Source organism: Mustela lutreola, chromosome 7, assembly GCF_030435805.1.
Source record: "Mustela lutreola isolate mMusLut2 chromosome 7, mMusLut2.pri, whole genome shotgun sequence".
Classification (NCBI taxonomy): Eukaryota; Metazoa; Chordata; class Mammalia; order Carnivora; family Mustelidae; genus Mustela; species Mustela lutreola.
In genome coordinates, this window is record NC_081296.1 from 52,580,112 (window position 1) to 52,602,902 (window position 22,791).

Here is a 22,791-nt window from a genome sequence, read left to right on the forward strand (position 1 = left end):
TTCTTTATAGTCTGGCCCAGTGCTCTCAAAGAGAACTTTCTACAATGATCGAATGGTAGCCACCGGCCCATGCAGCTACTGAACACTGACTTGTGGCTAAAGTGACTGAGGAACTGAATTTTAAATTTTACTTATTTCAATTTAAATGGCCTCAGGTATCTAGTGTCTACTGGACTGGACATCATAGGTCTAAGCACTGAGAAAATTCCAGAGGAAAATTATAGGTAGCCACATTAAGGAAAAGGGCAAGAGAAGAAATACTTTTTGGTGAAATATACTCTAGGTCATCAGGGCTTATTAGTTATTGCTTTCAAACATTTAAAGCTCAGCTGGTTTTTTAGCCATGTGAATAAATAAAGGTTTCTGTTTTTCTACCTGCTTCCCAAGCCAATGAAACTTTGCCACAAACTCACAAGCCCACTTATATCTACTGGCTCATTTTATCCTGATTACTACTGCCTTCTGGGGTAGACAGAGCTGGGATCATTTCCCCACCAAGTTCAGGGAGCTTATATCCCTTGTCCAAATGTTCATACTTCCAACTGGAATGAACCCAGTTTCTCTGAGCCAGAAGCTCTCTAACCCCAATTTGGTAATTTAAATATTTTATACTGGCCCCACACTATGTGTCAGTGCCCCCCACCCAACCCCTCCAAAAAGTATCGGCCGAGTTTTCCAGGCATATTTCCACAAATAACTTGCATATATATAAGACCTTTTAGGCAGGCCAGGATCCCAGCAGTCTTTTTCCATGTAGCACATTTATTTCTAACTTGCCTGCCACTACTTTGGTTATTTCCCCTGACTGGAGTGCTCCCCTTCCCTCATCCATTTATTCCCTTACTCACTTGCTATACTAAGTTCCCACTATGTAGCAAGCACTCTGCTAGGAAGTGTGGCTGAAGAGGATTTTTTTCTAGACTCAAGGAACTTACAGAATAAAGAATATTTATTAAGTTCCAAACACGTTAAATGTATACCTTCTTTCCTTACAGCAACCCTAGTGGGGGGGAAATATTATTGGTCCCATGAAAGATGAGGGAACTGAGGCTCAAAGAGGTTGGATCTTCACAGGCTTCACAGTTACTCAGTTGGGCCTGCTTGCAAAGGTAATACTTTTTCTACCACTCAACCTCACCATTCCTCACACATCCAAACTTACTTATATTCCAGGTCCAGATCTTATCCCTCCTTCTCCACAAAGTTGTCCCAAGTGTTCTGGCACACAGCACTTTCTCTAGAACCTTTTCTACTGTAGCACTCAGTATCAGTATCAAACATTGCAATATCTAACCACAGTCTATCTTGTATGGTCTCTAATTATTTGAAGCCTATATGTGGTGACTGGTTTGACAGACAAAAAATACTGCATCTATGAAAAAAGAACAGCAAACTCTTAGACATAAGAAATATGGCAGCAGAAATAAAAAAAACCAAAACAACCAGCTGCAAGGTAAAGCTGAAGATACCTTAGAGAAATTAGAAAACAATGGAAAAATGGGTGGAAGATAAGAAAATTATATAAAAATCATCAACAGATGTTCTAGAAAAGGGAGAAGAGAGGATACAGAGAGGGGGAAATCAAACACATGATTCATGTTCCCAGGACTAAAGAATGGACTTGCCAGATGGAAGGGCCCACTGAATGCCCAGCACAATGAATGAAGAAACTAACAAGTAAGGACATGATTCTGAAAACCCAGAACACAAGGGATACAAAGAAGCACCTCCAGTAGTGCAGAGGAAAAAGAGATCTGGGTCAAAGCCCTGACAGCATTGCACTAGACTCTCAGGAGCAACACAGGAAGCCAGAAAAGAAAAACGGAGCTATGCATCAAAACTCTAAGGTAAAGTCATTCCAATCAGCACTCAGTATCCAACAGAATCAACAACTGAGTGTAAGGGATGAAACATAGACATTTCCAAAGATGCAAGATTTCAAACGTCTACTTCCCATGTAGCCTTTTCTCAGGAGGAGTCACGAAACAGGGGAGCCTCAGGAGAGACAGGCAGGGAAGGCTGACAGCTACCCAGCAGGCAGAGAACAAATAGTCCACTTATGCAACAAGCAGAAGGGAAAGGATTCTAAGGGGAAAAAAAAGAAAACGGACAAAAATACCTGAAGAATGTATTTTACTTAGGAATTAACAGTAAGTACACAGAAAAGAGCAAAGTAAAGCAAGATGAGGGGAAGGCCATGAGACAGCCCAAAGGGAGGGCTGGCTGTCTTCATCTGCTGCTGCTCGCCGCCCCCACAGCCTGCCTGCCCAGCTCTTTCCCAGAGTCTCTGAGGAACCTCAGTGTCTTTCCAAGAGCCTTCCTTTAAAGGAAGTTAGAAGACAGCTGACCTTTGAACAACATGGGTATGAAGCGTATAGGTCCACTTACACACAGAATTTTTCCTAAAGATACAAGTACTGTAAATCTATTTTCTCCTCCTCAGGGTTTTTAAAATAACAGTTTCTTTTCTCTAGCTTTCTTTATTGTAAGAATGCAGTATATAATACATACATATATACACACACTAATATATACATATATATGTATATATAAATACATATATATACACAAACATAAAAAGTACATGTTCATCAACTGTTTATGTTATTGGTAAGGATTCTGTTCAACAGTAGGCTCTTACTAGTGAAGTCTGGGGTAGTTAAAAGTCATAACCCCCACATTATTCAAGGATCAACTGCACATTTATCTTGCCTGCTACAAAAAAGAAAAAAGTACCTTTAAAAAAAAAAAAAACTGGTGCAGAGAACAAAGAGCTCCAAAACAAAATGTAACTCAGTGTACCACACGGCTTAGTCATTTAGTCATAAATAACATTCACATCATCTAACAAGGACAGAACACTACTTCACCCAAAAAGAACACTATAATCCCACTGGAAGGATAGAGGAAGGGAAAAATGTTCTTCCTGGGTGGGTGGGTTGGGACAGTGGTGGTAAGAGAGCTAAGCACTCAACCTTAAAAAGTCAAAATGACATTTGAAATGAAAAGAAAAAAAGTCATGAAATACATACTTATATTATTTAGAAATGTAAATACCAACCCCCCCCAAACCCTCTTAAAATTAGAAGTTGTAAGTAGCTGTTACTAAGAACAGAATGAGAAATAGGAGGGATAGGTATAAACAACTGCACCATTTTGCTTGCCTTGTTTTAACTAAAAATAAATAAAAACAAGTTCTTTGACATTGGCCGTGGAAACATTTTTCTAGGTATGTCTCCTCAGGCAAGGGAAATGCAAGCAAAATAAAGCTGTTGGGAGTATACCAAAATAAAAAGCTTTTTGCACAGCGAAGAAAACCATCAACACAACAAAAAGGCAACCTACTGAATGGAAGAAGATATCTGTAATTGATTATATCCAATAAGGGGTCAATAACAAAATATACCAAGAACTTATACAATTCAATATCAGAAGAACAGATGATACAATTAAAAAATAGGCAGAGGAGCTGAACAGACATATCCAAAGAAGACATACAAATGGCCAACAGACACATGAAAAGATGCTCAACATCAGTGATCATCAGGGAAATACAAATCAAAACCATAATGAGATACCACCTTATACCTGTCAGAATGACTAAAATAAAAAAACACAAAAAATAGGGGCATCTGAGTGGCTCAGCTAGTTAAGCATCAGACTCTTGGTTTCAGCTCAGGTCAGTCACATCATGGGTCATGGGATCAAGCCCTGGATCAGGCTCCCCCACTCTGAGAGGAGTCTGCTTGAAAGATTCTCTCCCTCTCCCCTATCTCCACATGTATACTCTCTCTCTGAAATAAATAAATAAATCTTAAAAAACAAAACAAAACAAAAAGCAAGTGTTGACCAGGATGTGGAAAAAATGAAACCCTTGGGCCATGCTGGTGACAATACAAATGAGTGCAGTTGCTGTGGAACACGATCAAAAAATCAAAAACAGAACTACATGGTTCATTAATTCCACTGAGTATTTACCCAAAGAAAATGAAAACACAAATTCAAAAAGATATATGCACACCTATGTTTACTGTAGCGTTATTTACAACAGCCAAGATATGAAGGCAACCTCTACGTATCTGTCTATAGATAGATGGATAAAGAATATGTGGAACACACACACACACACACACACACAGAGTATTATTCAGCCATAAAAAAGAAGGAAATCTTGCCATTTGTAACAATATGGATGGATCTAGAGGGCATAATGCTAAGTGAAATAAATCAGAGAAAGACCTGACATGATTTCACTCATATGTGTAATTTCAGAAACAAAACAAATAAAGAGACAAAAACAAAAACAAAAAAACAAAAATCAACCCAGACCTTAGGGGACCTGGATGGCTCAGTCGGTTAAGCAGCTGCCTTCAGCTCAGGTCAAGATCCCAGAGTCCTGGGATCAAGCCCCCCATCAGGACCCTGGCTTGGCAGGGAGCCTGCTTCTCCCTCCCCCTCTGCCCACATGCCTGCCTGCAGCTCCCCCTGCTTGTGCTCTCTCATTGTCTCTCTCTGTGTCAAATAATTAAAAAACAAACAAACAAAAACCCAGACCTTAAACAGAACTGGTGGTTGCCAGATGGGAGGTGTGTGGGGGAAGGATGAAATGAAGGGGATCAGAGTACACTTATCATGATGAGCACGGAGTAATGCACAGAATTGTTGAATCATTATACTGTATACCTGAAACTAACACTGTATGCTAATTATGTTAATTTTTTTTTTTAAACATCTGGAAAAGTAGGTAAAAACAATGGGTAGAATTTTTCTTGTTGTCCTTTCACTGAGGGGCTAGACCTTCCACATTCCTAGCTTTACTGAGATTTCAGTTGTCTGGTTTGGAAACAAAGTTGTATCTCTTCTCCTGTGTGAACTTTAGAACCCCAGACCCTGCATCCTAGCTCAAGAGCTGGCCAACTGCCTGGTTTTGAGTTAAAAATGGTTTTTACGGGGCGCCTGGGTGGCTCAGTGGGTTAAGCCGCTGCCTTCGGTTCAGGTCATGATCTCGGGGTCCTGGGATCGAGTCCCATGTCGGGCTCTCTGCTCAGCAGGGAGCCTGCTTCTCTCTCTCTCTGCCTGCCTCTCTGTCTACTTGTGATCTCTCTGTCAAATAAATAAATAAATCTTTTTAAAAAAATGGTTTTTACATTACATAGATGGGGGGAAATAAAAATATTTCATGACACATGAAAATTATGTGAAATTCAAATTCTGTTGTCCATATGATTATTTTATTGGAATAGGTCATTCCTATTCATTTATGTATTGTGCTACAATATTGTATTGTGCAATAATATGCAATATGTATTATATATATGTATATATGTATATGTATTATAGCACAATATGTATTGTGCTATACTATGCAAAATTCAGTAGTCATGACAGAGATCATATGGTCTGCAAAGTCTAGCATATTTACTATCTGACCCTTTACTGAAAAGCCTTACTGCCTAGCTTCTAGGGTCAATATTCAATCAAAATCTTTTCTAGGCTTCAGTGGCAAAGGCATCCTTCAAGCCTAACTAACATAAATGTACATTGTTTAAGACAGGGTAAGCAGGCTATGTATTGTACACGTGTATGAGACACTACTTTCTTCTTTCGTCTCTTTATTCTCTTGGCTTCTGTAACATCACTTTCTTCCACTTTTCCTTCTACTTATTCCTTCTCATTTTCCTTTATTTCCACTGACCCCATAGTTAATCTTCTCTAGGGGTTTGGTTCTTGGCTCTCTTTTTGCCTTAATTACATATTTTCCTGAGACAAGGGCTTCTTAAAGTGTGGTTATGGATTACCTGGATTGTAATCACTTGGAGAACACTAAAACTGCAAGTTTTTTGGGCTGGAATCCAGACCGAATGAATTAGAATCTCCATAAATGGGGCCCAGGAAACAATTTTTAAACAAGTTCTGGGTTGTTTGTTTTTTGTTTAGTTTTGTACACAAAAACTCAAATGTGTGAACCACTGCCCTAAGCAATTGTCCTAATTCTCATGATTTTAACTATGCTTATAACTAAAAATTATATATTCAACTCTATCCTCTTTCAGGAACTCTTGCACGAATTGTCTCTAGCCTCCTCTACCTAAATCTCACAGGCAAAATGAGCAAAGCTGATTCTGCCTTCTGAGTATCTTTTGCATGGATCCCTACCCTCCCTGTTCCCAGCCACTGCCCCTGTTCTGGCTCTCATCCTTACATCTCCAGGACTGTCACAGCAGACTTGTAACTGCTGGATGCTCTTACCTTTCCAAATCCACACTCTATAGAATTATCTTTCTTTCTTTCTTTTTTTTTTTTTTAAAGATCAACAATATCTTTTTTTTTTTTTTTTTTTAAGATTTTATTTATTTATTTGACAGACAGAGATCACAAGTAGGCAGAGAGGCAGGCAGAGAGAGAGGAAGAAGCAGGCTCCCTGACGAGCAGAGAGCCCGATGCGGGACTCGATCCCAAGACCCTGAGATCATGACCTGAGTCGAAGGCAGCGGCCCAACCCACTGAGCCACCCAGGCGCCCCTCTTTCTTTCTTTTTTGAAGATTTTATTTATTTACTTATTTGAGAGAAAGAAAGAGAGAGAGAGAGCACACGTGCCTGAGCAGGCCAGGGGGAGAGGGAAAGAAAATCTCAAGCAGAGTCCCCACTGAGCACAGACCCTAATGTGGGGCCTGAGGTCATGACCTGAGCTGAAACCAAAACAAAGTCAGATGCTTAACTGACTGAGCCACCCAGACATCCCTAGAATTATCTTTCTAAATGCAAATTTATTAGCTCTCACTTGAATTTCAGCCATACTACCAGTACCCAGAAAAAAAAGTCTCCTAACTGGTATCTCCACTTCTCATATGCCTCCCCTTCAGTGGCTTTCCAGTATCTGCAGAATAGTCTCAGCTCTTCACATTTCAGAGGAGGTATGCCCTATTCCAGCCACTGCCAACTTCTAACCCACCACTGGGCCCTCCCCGCCCCACCCTCATGCTTTGTGTTCTAGCTTTGCTTTTCTATAGGTGATCCCCTTGTCCAGAATGCCTCTTCTTCCTTCATTAGCTCAGCAAATCTTTTTCTTCAAACCTCAGTTTGGGTGTCCCTCTGTGAAGTTTTTCCTGCGTCCTCTACACAGAGCCGATCATCCAGGCCAACCCTGATCTCGTACAAGTCTTTTACCCCCTATAAGTTTGTTCAGTAGATGTTCTGAAATTGAAATGGGCCCAAATGAGTCCAGAATGACTCTACAGTTGGAGCCTGAGTACTTAGGAATACGTAGGCCTCAATCAGGAGCGGGAAAATCATAAAAAGGAACAGCTTAGGAGGGAAGAGTTAAGAGACGATGCTTTCTCTAACAAACATGCTGAGCTGCTTGGTATATGGCAGAATAGCCAGGTGGAGAGGTCTAACTAGGAATTGGAAATATGATATGTAAGTTTCAGGGAGAGATCAAGTAGGACCAGAGTTATACATCTAGGGGAGTCTGAAGCTATAATGGCTGATGGAATAATCAAGAGAGAATAATAATCCAAGAGAAGAAGGCAAAGGAAAACATCCTGAAAATCATGAGGCAAGAGGAAGACAAGACAACAAGATAAGGCAAAGCTGCTAAAGAAACAAGTATCAGAAGAATGCAGTATTAGGAAATCTAAGGGAAAACATTTTCAAGAAGGAAGGGGATTAAATTATCCACAAATGACTGGGGTTACTAAGTTGAAAACAGTGTACTGAAGAAAAAAATGTTTATGGACAGTAGCTTTTCACTCTAAGCAGTCAGAGCACTTATGTTTACTTAAAGCAACCTAAATGTCAGTTTCCCTTGACGTAAAGTTGAAAGTTCAAACATCACACTCTGCTGGGGTTTTCCATGCACATATCCGCATTAGAGACCACAGCACATGCGGCAGGGAGATCACACAGCTCTCTGACTGCAGTCAGAGCCATTCAGAATAGCAGAGAGAAAACAAAGTCAAGATAAGTAAAATCTGATCTGGGTTATACCTGAAATAGGACCCAACTGTGCCATTTTCCCTAGCCATGGGAGAGGTTCTGGGCCAGGCTCAAAGAGAGACATCATGAGGTTTGATTTCTTCTTGCTGTCAGCTTGGGAGTAGAGCATTCCATGCCATTCAGGACTAGATGGAGAGAAGATGGAAGATCAGAAGAATGTCAAGCCTGGGATTATGAAATTATATAAGTCTAGCCAGTGTTTTTCTCTTGAAAAGACATGGGTCTTCAGCTTTGAAATTAGGCTTTTTTACTAAAGCCAAATCCTAAAACTGAAAATGCATCCTGCTGTCCTCTGATATTGCCATTCCTTTGGGAAATGTATTATTATTCAATTAGGTAGATATAGAAATCAAAAGCAATCTTAGGAAAGAAAAAAATCACAAGGGCAACAAATAGCTACAGAGGTGGGGAGGACAAAGGGATGCAACCCATGTTTCAGCTGCCTCCCTGAGTCATTCACAGCAGCACCAACACAGAGCAGGATTTCTAACAAAGGGCACAAGCCATCACCCAGCTCTGTTCCTGCTTCTCAAAAGGCCCTAAGGAACTCTCATATTCAGAGCTAGTCAGTATAAGCAGCTTGGGTATCAAGAAATACAGCAAAATAATACCTAATAAGAATTGCATTCTTCTTTTTGAACCAGGTAATTTTAACTCAAGTAGAAATGGAGCTTCACCTGAGTACTCCTAACCTCTTCAACTTCTATACCAGTCAACCCCAGGTGATGGCCAGAAGATGATCAGTCACCTCTTCTTTCCTAACAATAGGTATTACAGAAAGGGAAGCAGATGGTTTTGCAAATTTCAAGACTGTAGCAAATGTAAAAGCTAGAGAGGTGTTCCCCACAGGGAAGGGTTACAGCACAGTGGTTATGAATATGGGGTCTGGAGACAGAATGCAAGGATAAGGACCCTGGCTCTTTCGTTTATAAGCTGTGTGACCTTGAGCAAGTTCCCTGATCTCCCTAAGCCTCAGTTTCTCATCTATACAATAGGGAAAACAATGACATCCTCTGTATAGTGTTGTGAGAGGTTACATAAAATTAATATACATAAAGTGACTGGAGGAGCGCCTGGCACATGGTAAAATTTTCAATCCATATTCTTGATATCCTTTTTCACTTAGTTCTACCTCCTCATCTTATAGCTGAGGAGCCTGTGAATATTGCTGAAGATCCCTGAGCAAGTAGCAGAACTGTTATAACTGAATCCAGATTTCCCAGATAGAAAAGAGGAAAACTATAGGATATGATATAAAAGAATGTAATATAAAAAGATATACTACAAAAGGATATAATATAAAAGCAATTTAATTAAAAGGCTCACTCTGTACTTATTCTAGGGGATAAGTACAAGTTTAGGAGGTGATGGTAGGTGGGGAAAGTATGGCAGGGGGAAGAAAAAGGTGATAAGGAAAAATCTGGGAAATATTTCACTCTGTAAATTGATTCTCCCTCATTCAACCAAAGGTAAACAAAGTTCCTTACCCTAACTGAACTATTGCCACCATTCCTTCTACTTTCAGGCTGCCATGGAGCAGGACACAGAAGTTGGGTATTTTGCCCGCAATTTGATTGGCTGAATTTTCATCTTCGTTGTCATCAGTTATGCCAGTACCCACCTCATCACCTTCTGTGAAAAGATCAGAATAAGATTAGCTGGTTGTTTCTAGCCTTGGAAGGAGAGTATTCAGTTACAAAGAAATATTGTAACAAGAAAGAGAAACTCCTTTTCTCATTTTCCTATGTCCATATAAAATTCAGTTTTCACATATTATATGAATTCCTTTTAAATGAAACATCCCAAATAGGTAAACCTATAAAAACAGAAAAACATTTAGCGGTTACCTGGGGCTGAGGGAGATGGAAAGCTAGGGGTTGACAGCTAAAGGGTTTCTTTTCTGGTGCTGAAATTAAAATCACAGAAATGGTCTTGCAGTATTATTAGGAAACATTCCATTTCAAAAATTCAAATCCAGTAACTATTCCTTTCCCCTAATTCTGCAAAATGGGCTATCCTACTATCAACTATATACATTTAAGAATAGCTTTAGATCATAAAATGCTTCATCTGTATGATCAGAATAGGAAGAGAACTCACCTTTGTTAAGTGCTATTGGTAGGACCAGATGTCTGGATAGAACCGGGGGACTTGAAATATCAGCTATATCAATAAATCCCACTATTTCCAAATCTGAAAAGAATGAATCAACACTGAATTAATGGATAGGGAAATACATTATTTTCTATGTACTAGGTTTCACAAATACAGCGTTTAGGTGAGGAATTCAGATGTGACTAGGAAGGTTATTAGACGTTTCTCTGGATGACTCACAATTTGCATTTTCAACAGCTCAAAATACATTTAATGATTTAAGTTGTAAGACAAACCAGTTAGACTTTATTTTTATGAGGCTAGGACCCCAGCCAAGGCAAAAGCTTAAACATCCAATCCCTCTGTTTAGTCAAGGATGTTAGGGTCGGCAGGGGGCGTCATAGTCAAGCACTTCCACCACTCCATCCTTGCAGGAGGAGCAAATGTCCTTGGACTGTAAAGCTACTATTAAAAACATTTCCGTGAGAAAGAAATACATTCACTAGAAGCCCAAGGTAGCAGTCTAAATATAACAATGATTTCTTTGCTTTACAGAAGCTATTAAAGACCCAGAGTACTTGCTGGAAACCTAATAGGTAAAAAATAAGTTTTATCCCAAAATACTTTTTAAAAGTTTATTTTCTGATTACACAAATAGTAGAAAAACTTAGAAAACACTAAAAATTGTAAAGAAGAAAAATAAGGTCACTCATTATTCACCATCAAAAGAAACATCTATTAATATTTTATTGAATTGCTTTTCAGTCTTTCAGGCACAGACATACTCATATTCTCAAAATGATTTTTTTAAAAAAAGATTTATTCATTTGATAGAGAGAGCGAGCGAGCGAGCAAAAGAAGAGTGAGTGGCAGGCTGCAGGGGAGAGAGAAGCAGGCTCCCCGCTAAGCAGGTAACCTGTCATGGCGCTTGATCCTAGGACTCTGGGATCATGACCGAAGCAAAAGGTAGATGCTTAACTGATTGAGCCCCTCTCAAAGCAATTTTTTAAAAAATCAGGGTCATGGTGAGTACACTGTATTTCTATGTCAGGAAATTTGCTTCTCTGGAGGTTTGCTGCCATTACCTTCTTTAGCTGAATAACAAATGAGTCAGCATAAGCAGTTACGTATTTTTCCTTCGAGTAGCAAAAGGTCTGCATTTCAAAGTGGTGTAAGCTATGACAAAGATCTTGGACTAAAAGTTTATATGGACAAAAAGAGATCTATTCAAAGTTACCCATCAAAAAAGGATGGGAAGGGGGGGAGGAGTCAAGATGGCGGAGAAGTAGCAAGCTGAGACTGCTTCAGCTAGCCGGAGATCAGCTAGATAGCTTATCTAAAGATTGCAAACACCTGAAAATCCATCGGCAGATCGAAGAGAAGAAGAACAGCAATTCTGGAAACAGAAAAACAACCACTTTCTGAAAGGTAGGACCGGCGGAGAAGTGAATCCAAAGCGACGGGAAGATAGACCCCGGGGGGAGGGGCCGGCTCCCGGCAAGCGGCGGAGCAACCGCGCACAAAATCAGGACTTTTAAAAGTCTGCTCCGCGGAGGGACATCGCTCCAGAGGCTAAACCGGAGCGAAGCCCACGCGGGGTCAGCGTGGCCTCAGGTCCCGCAGGGTCACAGAAGGATCGGGGGTGTCTGAGTGTCGCAGAGCTTGCGGGTATTGGAACGGGAAAGCCGGCTACAGAGACAGAGCCGACAGTAAGCTCGCAGCTCCGTGTTACCTTGAACCGGTCGCAGGCTCGGTGAGCTCGGAGCGCGGCCGGAGGTCAGGCAGACGGGAGTAACTGGGCGCTGTTCTCTGAGGGCGCACTGAGGAGTGGGGCCCTGGGCTCTCGGCTCCTCCGGGCCGGAGACCAGGAGGCCGCCATTTGTATTCCCGTCCTCTGGAACTCTACGGAAAGCGCTCAGGGAACAAAAGCTCCTGAAAGCAAACCCGAGCGGATTACTCACCCCGGCCCCGGGTAAGGGCGGTGTAATTCCGCCTGGGGCAAAGACACTTGAAAATCACTACAACAGGCCCCTCCCCCAGAAGATCAACAAGAAATCCAGCCGAGACCAAGCTCACCTACCAAGGAGTGCGGTTTCAATACCAAGGAGAGCAGCAGAATTCCAGAGGAGGAGAAAGCCAAGCACGGAACTCATGGCTTTTTTCCTGTGATTTTTTTTAGTCTTGCAGTTAATTTAATTTTTTCTTTTTCATTTTTTTTTTTTTTTTTTTTTCTCGCCTTCGGGTAAAATTTTTTTTTTTTTAACTGTTACCTTTTTCTTTTTTAACGATTTTTTACTAGTTTATCTAATATATATATATTTTTTTTTACATTTTTCTTAGGTGTTTTCTTTTTTAAAAAAAAATTCTTTTCTTTTTTTTTTTTTTTTTTTTTTTTTTTTTTCTTTTTTCTTTCTTCCTTTTTGAACCTCTTTTTATCCCCTTTCTCCCCACTCACGATTTTGGATCTCTTCTAATTTGGCTAAAGCATATTTTCCTGGGGTTGTTGCCACCCTTTTAGTATTTTACTTGCCCCTTCATTTACTCTTATCTGGACAAAATGACAAGACGTAAAAATTCACCACAAAAAAAAGAACAAGAGGCAGTACCGAAGGCTAGGGACCTAATCAATACAGACATCGGTAATATGTCAGATCTAGAGTTCAGAATGACAATTCTCAAGGTTCTAGCCGGGCTCGAAAAAGGCATGGAAGATATTAGAGAAACCCTCTCGAGAGATATAAAAGCCCTTTCTGGAGAAATAAAAGAACTAAAATCTAACCAAGTTGAAATCAAAAAAGCTATTAATGAGGTGCAATCAAAAATGGAGGCTCTCACTGCTAGGATAAATGAGGCAGAAGAAAGAATTAGTGATATAGAAGACCAAATGACAGAGAATAAAGAAGCTGATCAAAAGAGGGACAAACAGCTACTGGACCACGAGGGGAGAATTCGAGAAATAAGTGACACCATAAGACGAAACAACATTAGAATAATTGGGATTCCAGAAGAAGAAGAAAGTGAGAGGGGAGCAGAAGGTATACTGGAGAGAATTATTGGGGAGAATTTCCCCAATATGGCAAAGGGAACAAGCATCAAAATTCAGGAGGTTCAGAGAATGCCCCTCAAAATAAATAAGAATAGGCCCACACCCCGTCACATAATAGTAAAATTTACAAGTCTCAATGACAAAGAGAAAATCCTGAAAGCAGCCCGGGAAAAGAAGTCTGTAACATACAATGGTAAAAATATTAGATTGGCAGCTGACTTATCCACAGAGACCTGGCAGGCCAGAAAGAGCTGGCATGATATTTTCAGAGCACTAAACGAGAAAAACATGCAGCCAAGAATACTATATCCAGCTAGGCTATCATTGAAAATAGAAGGAGAGATTAAAAGCTTCCAGGACAAACAACAACTGAAAGAATTTGCAAATACCAAACCAGCTCTACAGGAAATATTGAAAGGGGTCCTCTAAGCAAAGAGAGAGCCTACAAGTGGTAGATCAGAAAGGAACAGAGACCATATACAGTAACAGTCACCTTACAGGCAATACAATGGCACTAAATTCATATCTCTCAATAGTTACCCTGAATGTGAATGGGCTAAATGCCCCTGTCAAAAGACACAGGGTATCAGAATGGATAAAAAAACAAAACCCATCTATATGTTGCCTCCAAGAAACACATTTTAAGCCCGAAGACACCTCCAGATTTAAAGTGAGGGGGTGGAAAAGAATTTACCATGCTAATGGACATCAGAAGAAAGCAGGAGTGGCAATCCTTATATCAGATCAATTAGATTTTAAGCCAAAGACTGTAATAAGAGATGAGGAAGGACACTATATCATACTCAAAGGGTCTGTCCAACAAGAAGATTTAACAATTTTAAATATCTATGCCCCCAACGTGGGAGCAGCCAACTATATAAACCAATTAATAACAAAATCAAAGAAACACATAAACAACAATACAATAATAGTAGGGGACTTTAATATTCCCCTCACTGAAATGGACAGGTCATCCAAGCAAAAGATCAGCAAGGAAATAAAGGCCTTAAATGACACACTGGACCAGATGGACATCACAGATATATTCAGAATATTTCATCCCAAAGCAACAGAATACACATTCTTCTCTAGTGCACATGGTACATTCTCCAGAATAGATCACATCCTCGGTCCTAAATCAGGACTCAACCGGTATCAAAAGATTGGGATCATTCCCTGCATATTTTCAGACCACAATGCTCTAAAGCTAGAACTCAACCACAAAAGGAAGTTTGGAAAGAACCCAAATACATGGAGACTAAACAGTATCCTTCTAAAGAATGAATGGGTCAACCGGGAAATTAAAGAAGAATTGAAAAAAATCATGGAAACAAATGATAATGAAAATACAACGGTTCAAAATCTGTGGGACACAACAAAGGCAGTCCTGAGAGGAAAATATATAGCGGTACAAGCCTTTCTCAAGAAACAAGAAAGGTCTCAGGTACACAACCTAACCCTACACCTAAAGGAGCTGGAGAAGGAACAAGAAAGAAACCCTAAGCCCAGCAGGAGAAGAGAAATCATAAAGATCAGAGCAGAAATCAATGAAATAGAAACCAAAAAAACAATAGAACAAATCAACGAAACTAGGAGCTGGTTCTTTGAAAGAATTAATAAAATTGATAAACCCCTGGCCCGACTTATCAAAAAGAAAAGAGAAAGGACCCAAATAAATAAAATAATGAATGAAAGAGGAGAGATCACAACTAACACCAAGGAAATACAAACTATTATAAGAACATACTATGAGCAACTCTACGGCAATAAATTTGACAATCTGGAAGAAATGGATGCATTCCTAGAAACATATAAACTACCACAACTGAACCATGAAGAAATAGAAAGCCTGAACAGACCCATAACCAGTAAGGAGATTGAAACAGTCATTAAAAATCTCCAAACAAACAAAAGCCCAGGGCCAGACGGCTTCCCGGGGGAATTCTACCAAACATTTAAAGAAGAACTAATTCCTATTCTCCTGAAACTGTTCCAAAAAATAGAAATGGAAGGAAAACTTCCAAACTCATTTTATGAGGCCAGCATCACCTTGATCCCAAAACCAGACAAGGATCCCACCAAAAAAGAGAGCTATAGACCGATATCCTTGATGAACACAGATGCGAAAATACTCAACAAAATACTAGCCAATCGGATTCAACAGTACATTAAAAAGATTATTCACCACGACCAAGTGGGATTTATTCCAGGGCTGCAAGGTTGGTTCAACATCCGCAAATCAGTCAATGTGATACAACACATCAATAAAAGTAAGAACAAGAACCATATGATACTCTCAATAGATGCTGAAAAAGCATTTGACAAAGTACAACATCCCTTCCTGATCAAAACTCTTCAAAGTGTAGGGATAGAGGGCACATACCTCAATATCATCAAAGCCATCTATGAAAAACCCACCGCAAATATCATTCTCAATGGAGAAAAACTGAAAGCTTTTCCGCTAAGGTCAGGAACACGGCAGGGATGTCCATTATCACCACTGCTATTCAACATCGTACTAGAGGTCCTAGCCTCAGCAATCAGACAACAAAAGGAAATTAAAGGCATCCAAATCGGCAAAGAAGAAGTCAAATTATCACTCTTCGCAGATGATATGATACTATATGTGGAAAACCCAAAAGACTCCACTCCAAAACTGCTAGAACTTATACAGGAATTCAGTAAAGTGTCAGGATATAAAATCAATGCACAGAAATCAGTTGCATTTCTCTACACCAACAGCAAGACAGAAGAAAGAGATATTAAGGAGTCAATCCCATTTACAATTGCATCCAAAACCATAAGATACCTAGGAATAAACCTAACCAAAGAGACACAGAATCTATACTCAGAAAACTATAAAGTACTCATGAAAGAAATTGAGGAAGACACAAAGAAATGGAAAAATGTTCCATGCTCCTGGATTGGAAGAATAAATATTGTGAAAATGTCTATGCTACCTAAAGCAATCTACACATTTAATGCAATTCCTATCAAAGTACCATCCATCTTTTTCAAAGAAATGGAACAAATAATTCTAAAATTTATATGGAACCAGAAAAGACCTCGAATAGCCAAAGGGATATTGAAAAAGAAAGCCAACGTTGGTGGCATCACAATTCCGGACTTCAAGCTCTATTACAAAGCTGTCATCATCAAGACAGCATGGTACTGGCACAAAAACAGACACATAGATCAATGGAACAGAATAGAGAGCCCAGAAATAGACCCTCAACTCTATGGTCAACTAATCTTCGACAAAGCAGGAAAGAATGTCCAATGGAAAAAAGACAGCCTTTTCAATAAATGGTGCTGGGAAAATTGGACAGCCACATGCAGAAAAATGAAATTGGACCATTTCCTTACACCACACACAAAAATAGACTCAAAATGGATGAAGGACCTCAATGTACGAAAGGAATCCATCAAAAACCTTGAGGAGAACACGGGCAGCAACCTCTTCGACCTCTGCCGCAGCAACATCTTCCTAGGAACAACGCAAAAGGCAAGGGAAGCAAGGGAAAAAATGAACTACTGGGATTTCATCAAGATCAAAAGCTTTTGCACAGCAAAGGAAACAGTTAACAAAATCAAAAGACAACTGACAGAATGGGAGAAGATATTTGCAAACGACATATCAGATAAAGGACTAGTGTCCAGAATCTATAAAGAACTTAGCAAACTCAACACCCAAAGAACAAATAATCCAATCAAGAAATGGGCAGAAGACATGAACAGACATTTCTGCAAAGAAGACATCCAGATGGCCAACAGACACATGAAAAAGTGCTCCATATCACTTGGCATCAGGGAAATACAAATCAAAACCACAATGAGATATCACCTCACACCAGTCAGAATGGCTAAAATCAACAAGTCAGGAAATGACAGATGCTGGCGAGGATGCGGAGAAAGGGGAACCCTCCTACACTGTTGGTGGGAATGCAAGCTGGTGCAGCCACTCTGGAAAACAGCATGGAGGTTCCTCAAAATGTTGAAAATAGAACTGCCCTATGACCCAGCAATTGCACTATTGGGTATTTACCCTAAAGATACAAATGTAGTGATCCAAAGGGACACATGCACCCGAATGTTTATAGCAGCAATGTCCACAATAGCCAAACTATGGAAAGAACCTAGATGTCCATCAACAGATGAATGGATCAAGAAGATGTGGTATATATACACAATGGAATACTATGCAGCCATCAAAAGAAATGAAATCTTGCCATTTGCAACAACATGGATGGAACTAGAGCGTATCATGCTTAGCGAAATAAGTCAAGCAGAGAAAGACAACTATCATATGATCTCCCTGATATGAGGAAGTGGTGATGCAACATGGAGGCTTAAGTGGGTAGAAGAATAAATGAAACAAGATGGGATTGGGAGGGAGACAAACCATAAGTGACTCTTAATCTCACAAAACAAACTGAGGGTTGCCGGGGGGAGGGGGTTGGGGAGAAGGGGGTGGGATTATGGACATTGGGGAGGGTATGTGATTTGGTGAGTGCTGTGAAGTGTGTAAACCTGGTGATTCACAGACCTGGGGATAAAAATATATGTATATAAAAAATATATGTTTATAAAAAATAAAAAAAAAAAAATATAAAAATAAAAGAACTGTAATTTAAAAAAAAAAAAAAAAAAAAAAAAAAAGGATGGGAAGGAAGTAGAATATAGCTGGTCTGAAGGCAACAAAACATTTGGCACAGCTTAACACACTGCAGTAGTCCATGAAAGAGATGAATGTTGACTTCCAGACAGCTAGAGGCTAAAGGCACAAAAAATAAAAAGCCTCTGCATGCCCTTTACTCTCAGACTCCTTCAAATTTGCACACCCATAAGTGAAATGAATATTTACTGTGCACTTAATTCTATTATAACTGGTTGACCGGACATTTACCTGGTGAACACCTACTAAGCATCAGATGCTATGCTAGGCACTGAAGGTACAACGATGAAACCGTGATGGCTGAATGTGTACCCACCACTCAAGGAGTCCATCCACCAACTGGAGACAACTCTCCTCTCCACTCTTCCTCATGACTTCTGACTCACTCTGCCAATCTCAGCCAAGCACACCTCCAGCACAAACCAGGGAAAAGCAGTAGCATGTCTCCTTTTAGTGAAAATACAAGCAGCAGGGCTCTAGGGGTACGGTGTATCAGAGTGGAGACCTTAGAGAGACCATGACTCATCTAGAGATTCTACTCACCTAGCCAGTCAGTATGAGAGGAAATGACATGTCCAGGATCACACAAGAAGAATCACAGCCAAATCTAGAAGCTAGCTCTTCAAAGATTATCTTAATTATGATGCTAATCAATCTTAGTATCTCTATTAAGAATTACTTCAGGGATTTCATGGCTAGTGAATCTGGTCATGATTTCCAACTCTAGTAATTTGTGGCTATAGTTACTAGGATTGGAGATCACAATGAAATACCACAAGCCTGCCACCATTTTGGCAACACCTCCTTCCATTCAAAATGTATACACTGGTGATGACAACAGCACCCTAGTGTCAGAATCTACATTTCTTTTTAACCCTCCTGGATAGAGAAGATGCGAGAAGTTATAAGGAAATAAAGATAACAAAAGAACTAAGAGAAAGTTAAAAAAAACACATCACCTGTGTTGATGACTTTAGGGATGGGATCGATTTCCTCATCTACAACAAAGGGCTCTGGTCTGGGGAAGACCTGCACATCAGCAGTGAGGTGGCCACACTTGAGAACAGCATGGAAAGGTGTATACGCCAGATCTATCAGTTTTCTAGAACATGACAATTAATTGTTATAAGAAGAGTATTTCTACGATACATATCATTTATTTCAAGTAATTTTTTCAAGATGTTAAGTTTACGTTTCCCTTCAAATCAATTCTTAAAACTATGATCTGACCATTTGTGAAATAGAACAAAATCTGACATTTTTGGTGAGGAAATTTCAATTTTGAAAAGCCCAAAAGCAAGTTAATTTTTTGAAACTGCCGAGTCATTATAAGGAAGTCAGTATCTATAGGCATTATTGATTTAGTCCCACTTAATTTAAAAGGGAATGAACTTTTAAAAATCACTACTACCAATCATTTTGTCTAAAAATTGTGCAACTTGGGGAAAATGAAATGACAATAATTAGAAAGAGTGAAACAGACATTATAGCTGAATATCAAATTATAATAATAGATTGTAAGAGGCAAAAAAGCTCTAAGCATATACTTACCCAAACATAGACTGTACATTTTTCAAGCACAGGGGGCCATCAATAGTAAAAATCTGTCCTTCGCCATTGTTTAAATCTATGAGACGTTCAAGGCAATCCAAGGAATCAGTACTCTGAAGCTACAAAGCAAAACAGATGACCCTTTTAAAGTGGCACACAATGCCAAATTATTATCAGCACACCAAGGTCACACCCATCACAATAACACAGGCAATAAATAAGAGAGATTATTTTTTTTAAACAACCTGAGGCGAAAATAACTGTAACAATTTTGATTCAAGGTTACCAAGAGGAATGCTATATAAAATGATACCAGTAGAGCTATTTTACTCAGAAGTAGTTTTACAAAGATTCTCAGAAGTGACCACAGTTGGTATTTACACAGTATCTTTTCTCCAAAGTGTTTCTAACATCTTTTCTGTGAGAACTATCATTATCTACATTTCACAGATAGAAAAACTGAGGTGAACAAATGTTAAATAACTTTCCCAAATAAATGGGAAAACCAGGAAGTAGAGTTTAATAAAGCATACTTCACAGTAATGTTACTTTACCAAAAAAGTTCAAGTACATTTCTGTCCGTGTTTCTGGTGGAATGGACATAAGAATTTCTAAACACGGTAAATGTCTAATACCAAAAAGAACATTTTAACTCTTATGCATCTGAAGAGTCTTTGTGGGAAGCAGGATAGATAACAACTCCTGCCGGCTATGTTTCCAGAGATGGACAACACTCTGAATCTTCAAAAAGCATTTGAGACCTAGAGCCTTCCAAATTTAGTGATTAGCCTCAGCTGAAAGCAATGGAGTTCAATGTTATAGTATATACAATATAAAACTAATGGAATATATTAAAAATAAAGTCCTAAAATGTATCCAATCAAACTAAAAAGAACGCAGTATTACCTCCTCCAGATTTGCCATGCACATGATGTATAACTTAGATGGGAAAGGAAAAGGTAGCGGAAACCTGTTGCTCTCGCCTCGTTGACTATGAGTAGCTAGGGAATGTCGCAGTGACCCTCTACCAATGCCAAGACAGCCATCTGTCACCAGAACAACCTGTTTGCAAGGAATGAGAGAAGGTTTGTACATGAAATAACATATTTATTTAAAGCAGTCTCATTTCTCCCTAATGGTATTTACACTGAAAAACCCACCTCTGCAGGGAGATAAGCAACAAGGTGAATAAATCTCAAAAACATTCTGTCAAGTGAAAGAGGACACACTGTGTGATTCTCTACATGAAGTTCTAGAACAGGTACAACAAAGCTAAGATAAATCAAATAGAAGCTGTGGGGTGTTGGGGGGATATAGACTAGAAAGGGGAAAGTGAAGAAACTGGTGGATAATGGAAACGTGCTAGATCTTAACTGGAGTGGTGGTTACACATAGGTGTGTGCATCTGTCAAAACTCAGTAAACTACGTGTTTAACATCTATGCACTTTCCTGTATTTTATCTAATTAAACCTAAAAAATAGTATCTATTTATAAACACTTAAAATCATAACCAACTCATACTAAATTGTATTAAAACTAGAGCCTAGCACTGGACGTCAAGAATGACATGTGGTTCTATTTTACATGTGACCCTAGGAAGCATCAGCACAGAAGTCTGACATCGACACTATTTTCAAAGATGACAAACTTTATCCATGGTCAATTAAGATGACAACTGTTTTAAAAATGTATTTATAGGGGCGCCTGAGTGGCTCAGTCAGTTAAGCCTCTGCCTTCAGCTCAGGTCACGATCCCAGGGTCCTGGGAGCGAGCCCTACATCAGGCTCTCTGGTCAGGGGGGAGCCTGCTTCTCCCTATGCCTGTGCCCTTCCTACTTGTGCTCTCTGTCAAATGAATAAATAAAATCCTAAAAAAAAAAAGTATTTATAGGGGTGCCTGGGTGGCTCAGTCGGTTAAGTGTCTGACTCTTGATTTCAGCTCAGGTCATGATCTCAGGGTTGTCAAAACGAGCCCCATGTCTGGCTCCATGCTGGACATGGAGCCTGCTATTTCTCCTTCTGCCGTTCTCCTGCTCTAAAAAAATGTATTTATAAAAGCCATTTAACCAGACATTATAAGCCTTTAAAGTACATTCTTTTTTTTTTTTTTGTCATTTTGACTATAATATACCTTTTTTTTAAATTTTTTATTTTTTATAAACATATATTTTTATCCCCAGGAGTACATGTCTGTGAATCGCCAGGTTTACACACTTCACAGCACTCACCAAAGCACACACCCTTAACCAATTTGTAATCTGAAAAAGCCTTCAAAATATACCAACAATGGAAAATAGTTACAAACTAAATTTCTTCCTCACTGCCTCAGTGATCCTATGTGGTGGCAGATTTTCCAAGCATTCCAGGCGAGGATTATTTTTGCTCTTCCTACCCTAGCCTTGTAACTCGATAATAATGGGCCATTAAAGCAGTATTAGGTGACCGTACCATGTGAAGTACCAAGACTGACACTCATTTCTAAAGTCAAAGAATGCTCAATGGCAGTCACCTAGAGAGATGTCATTTTCTGGGAAGACAGTCAATTGACTAGATAAGGCAGTTTCCTCTTATACGAACAACTGCTATATAATGATTTACTTCTGCCCCAACTTTTTTCAGTATGAAATTTTTCATGCAATGTCAAAATGAGACAGACTACACAGATAATGAGACACAGTCCAGCTGTCTGAAACCCTGGTTAACAAATTTCCAAATTAAAACAACTCTATTTGACAGTAACTGATTATAAAAATAATCACTAATAACTTCTATCTCTAGTATGGTATTTTGGACGTGGTTCACTCTAAAACTCATCAAGCAAACCTAAGTGGATCCAGGCCTGGCCCCGGGCCCTCAGGGTATAGGACATCTCAAATTCAGATTCTTCCTTTTGTAAAGGAAGAAAAAATATTAACAGACAGAAGGCTGTGTGTTGCACAAGACCTTCCTTGTTACAAATTTTCTGAATTTCTTCTCTAAAATGACTGAAGCAACAGCAAAGGAAACTGCTATCTACTAGCTTCCAGTTCAGAAGATACTGACAACAAAATTTCATTTATTCAATATACAATATATTCTTATGGTATTCTGTATGCAGATTTACCAAACAATGTTTATGGAATGCCAAACATTTTTATTTCTGTAAAGAAAGTGATCAAAAGGCATTTATGGCATTTATTAAAATGATTTCACCTTTTAGTAACAGCTCAGGGTCTTCATTAACCCATGAGCTCATACTCTGTAAAACAGGTGGTTTTGTAGTAAGAAAAAAACAAACTTAAAAGGCGGGTTTACTGAGATATAATTTACATGCAATAAAATTCATCCTTCTTAGTATATGGTTCTGGGATTTCCAACTATATTTGGTGAGCAACCACTTCTACAATTAAGATAAAGACCAGTCCTGGCACTTCCCATTTTCCCTTA

General features: G+C 39.3%; 1 protein-coding gene across 10 annotated transcripts in view; it reads right to left on the reverse strand.

Annotated features, from left to right (window-relative positions):
* INTS14 (integrator complex subunit 14) overlaps positions 1–22,791 on the reverse strand; it is a 36,865-nt gene that overhangs the window by 4,981 nt on the left and 9,093 nt on the right. For all 10 annotated transcript variants that reach the window (XR_009355424.1, XM_059180835.1, XM_059180839.1 and 7 more), the window contains 6 exons: positions 20,272–20,427; positions 19,366–19,484; positions 18,774–18,916; positions 10,100–10,192; positions 9,487–9,631; positions 7,991–8,124 (listed from right to left, as the gene is read on the reverse strand). Coding sequence is in view for 9 of the 10 variants with exons in the window: in XM_059180835.1 (XP_059036818.1) it covers positions 7,991–8,124; positions 9,487–9,631; positions 10,100–10,192; positions 18,774–18,916; positions 19,366–19,484; positions 20,272–20,427 (790 nt within the window). In the remaining variant the exon portion in view is untranslated. The remainder of the gene's footprint in view (positions 1–7,990; positions 8,125–9,486; positions 9,632–10,099; positions 10,193–18,773; positions 18,917–19,365; positions 19,485–20,271; positions 20,428–22,791) is intronic.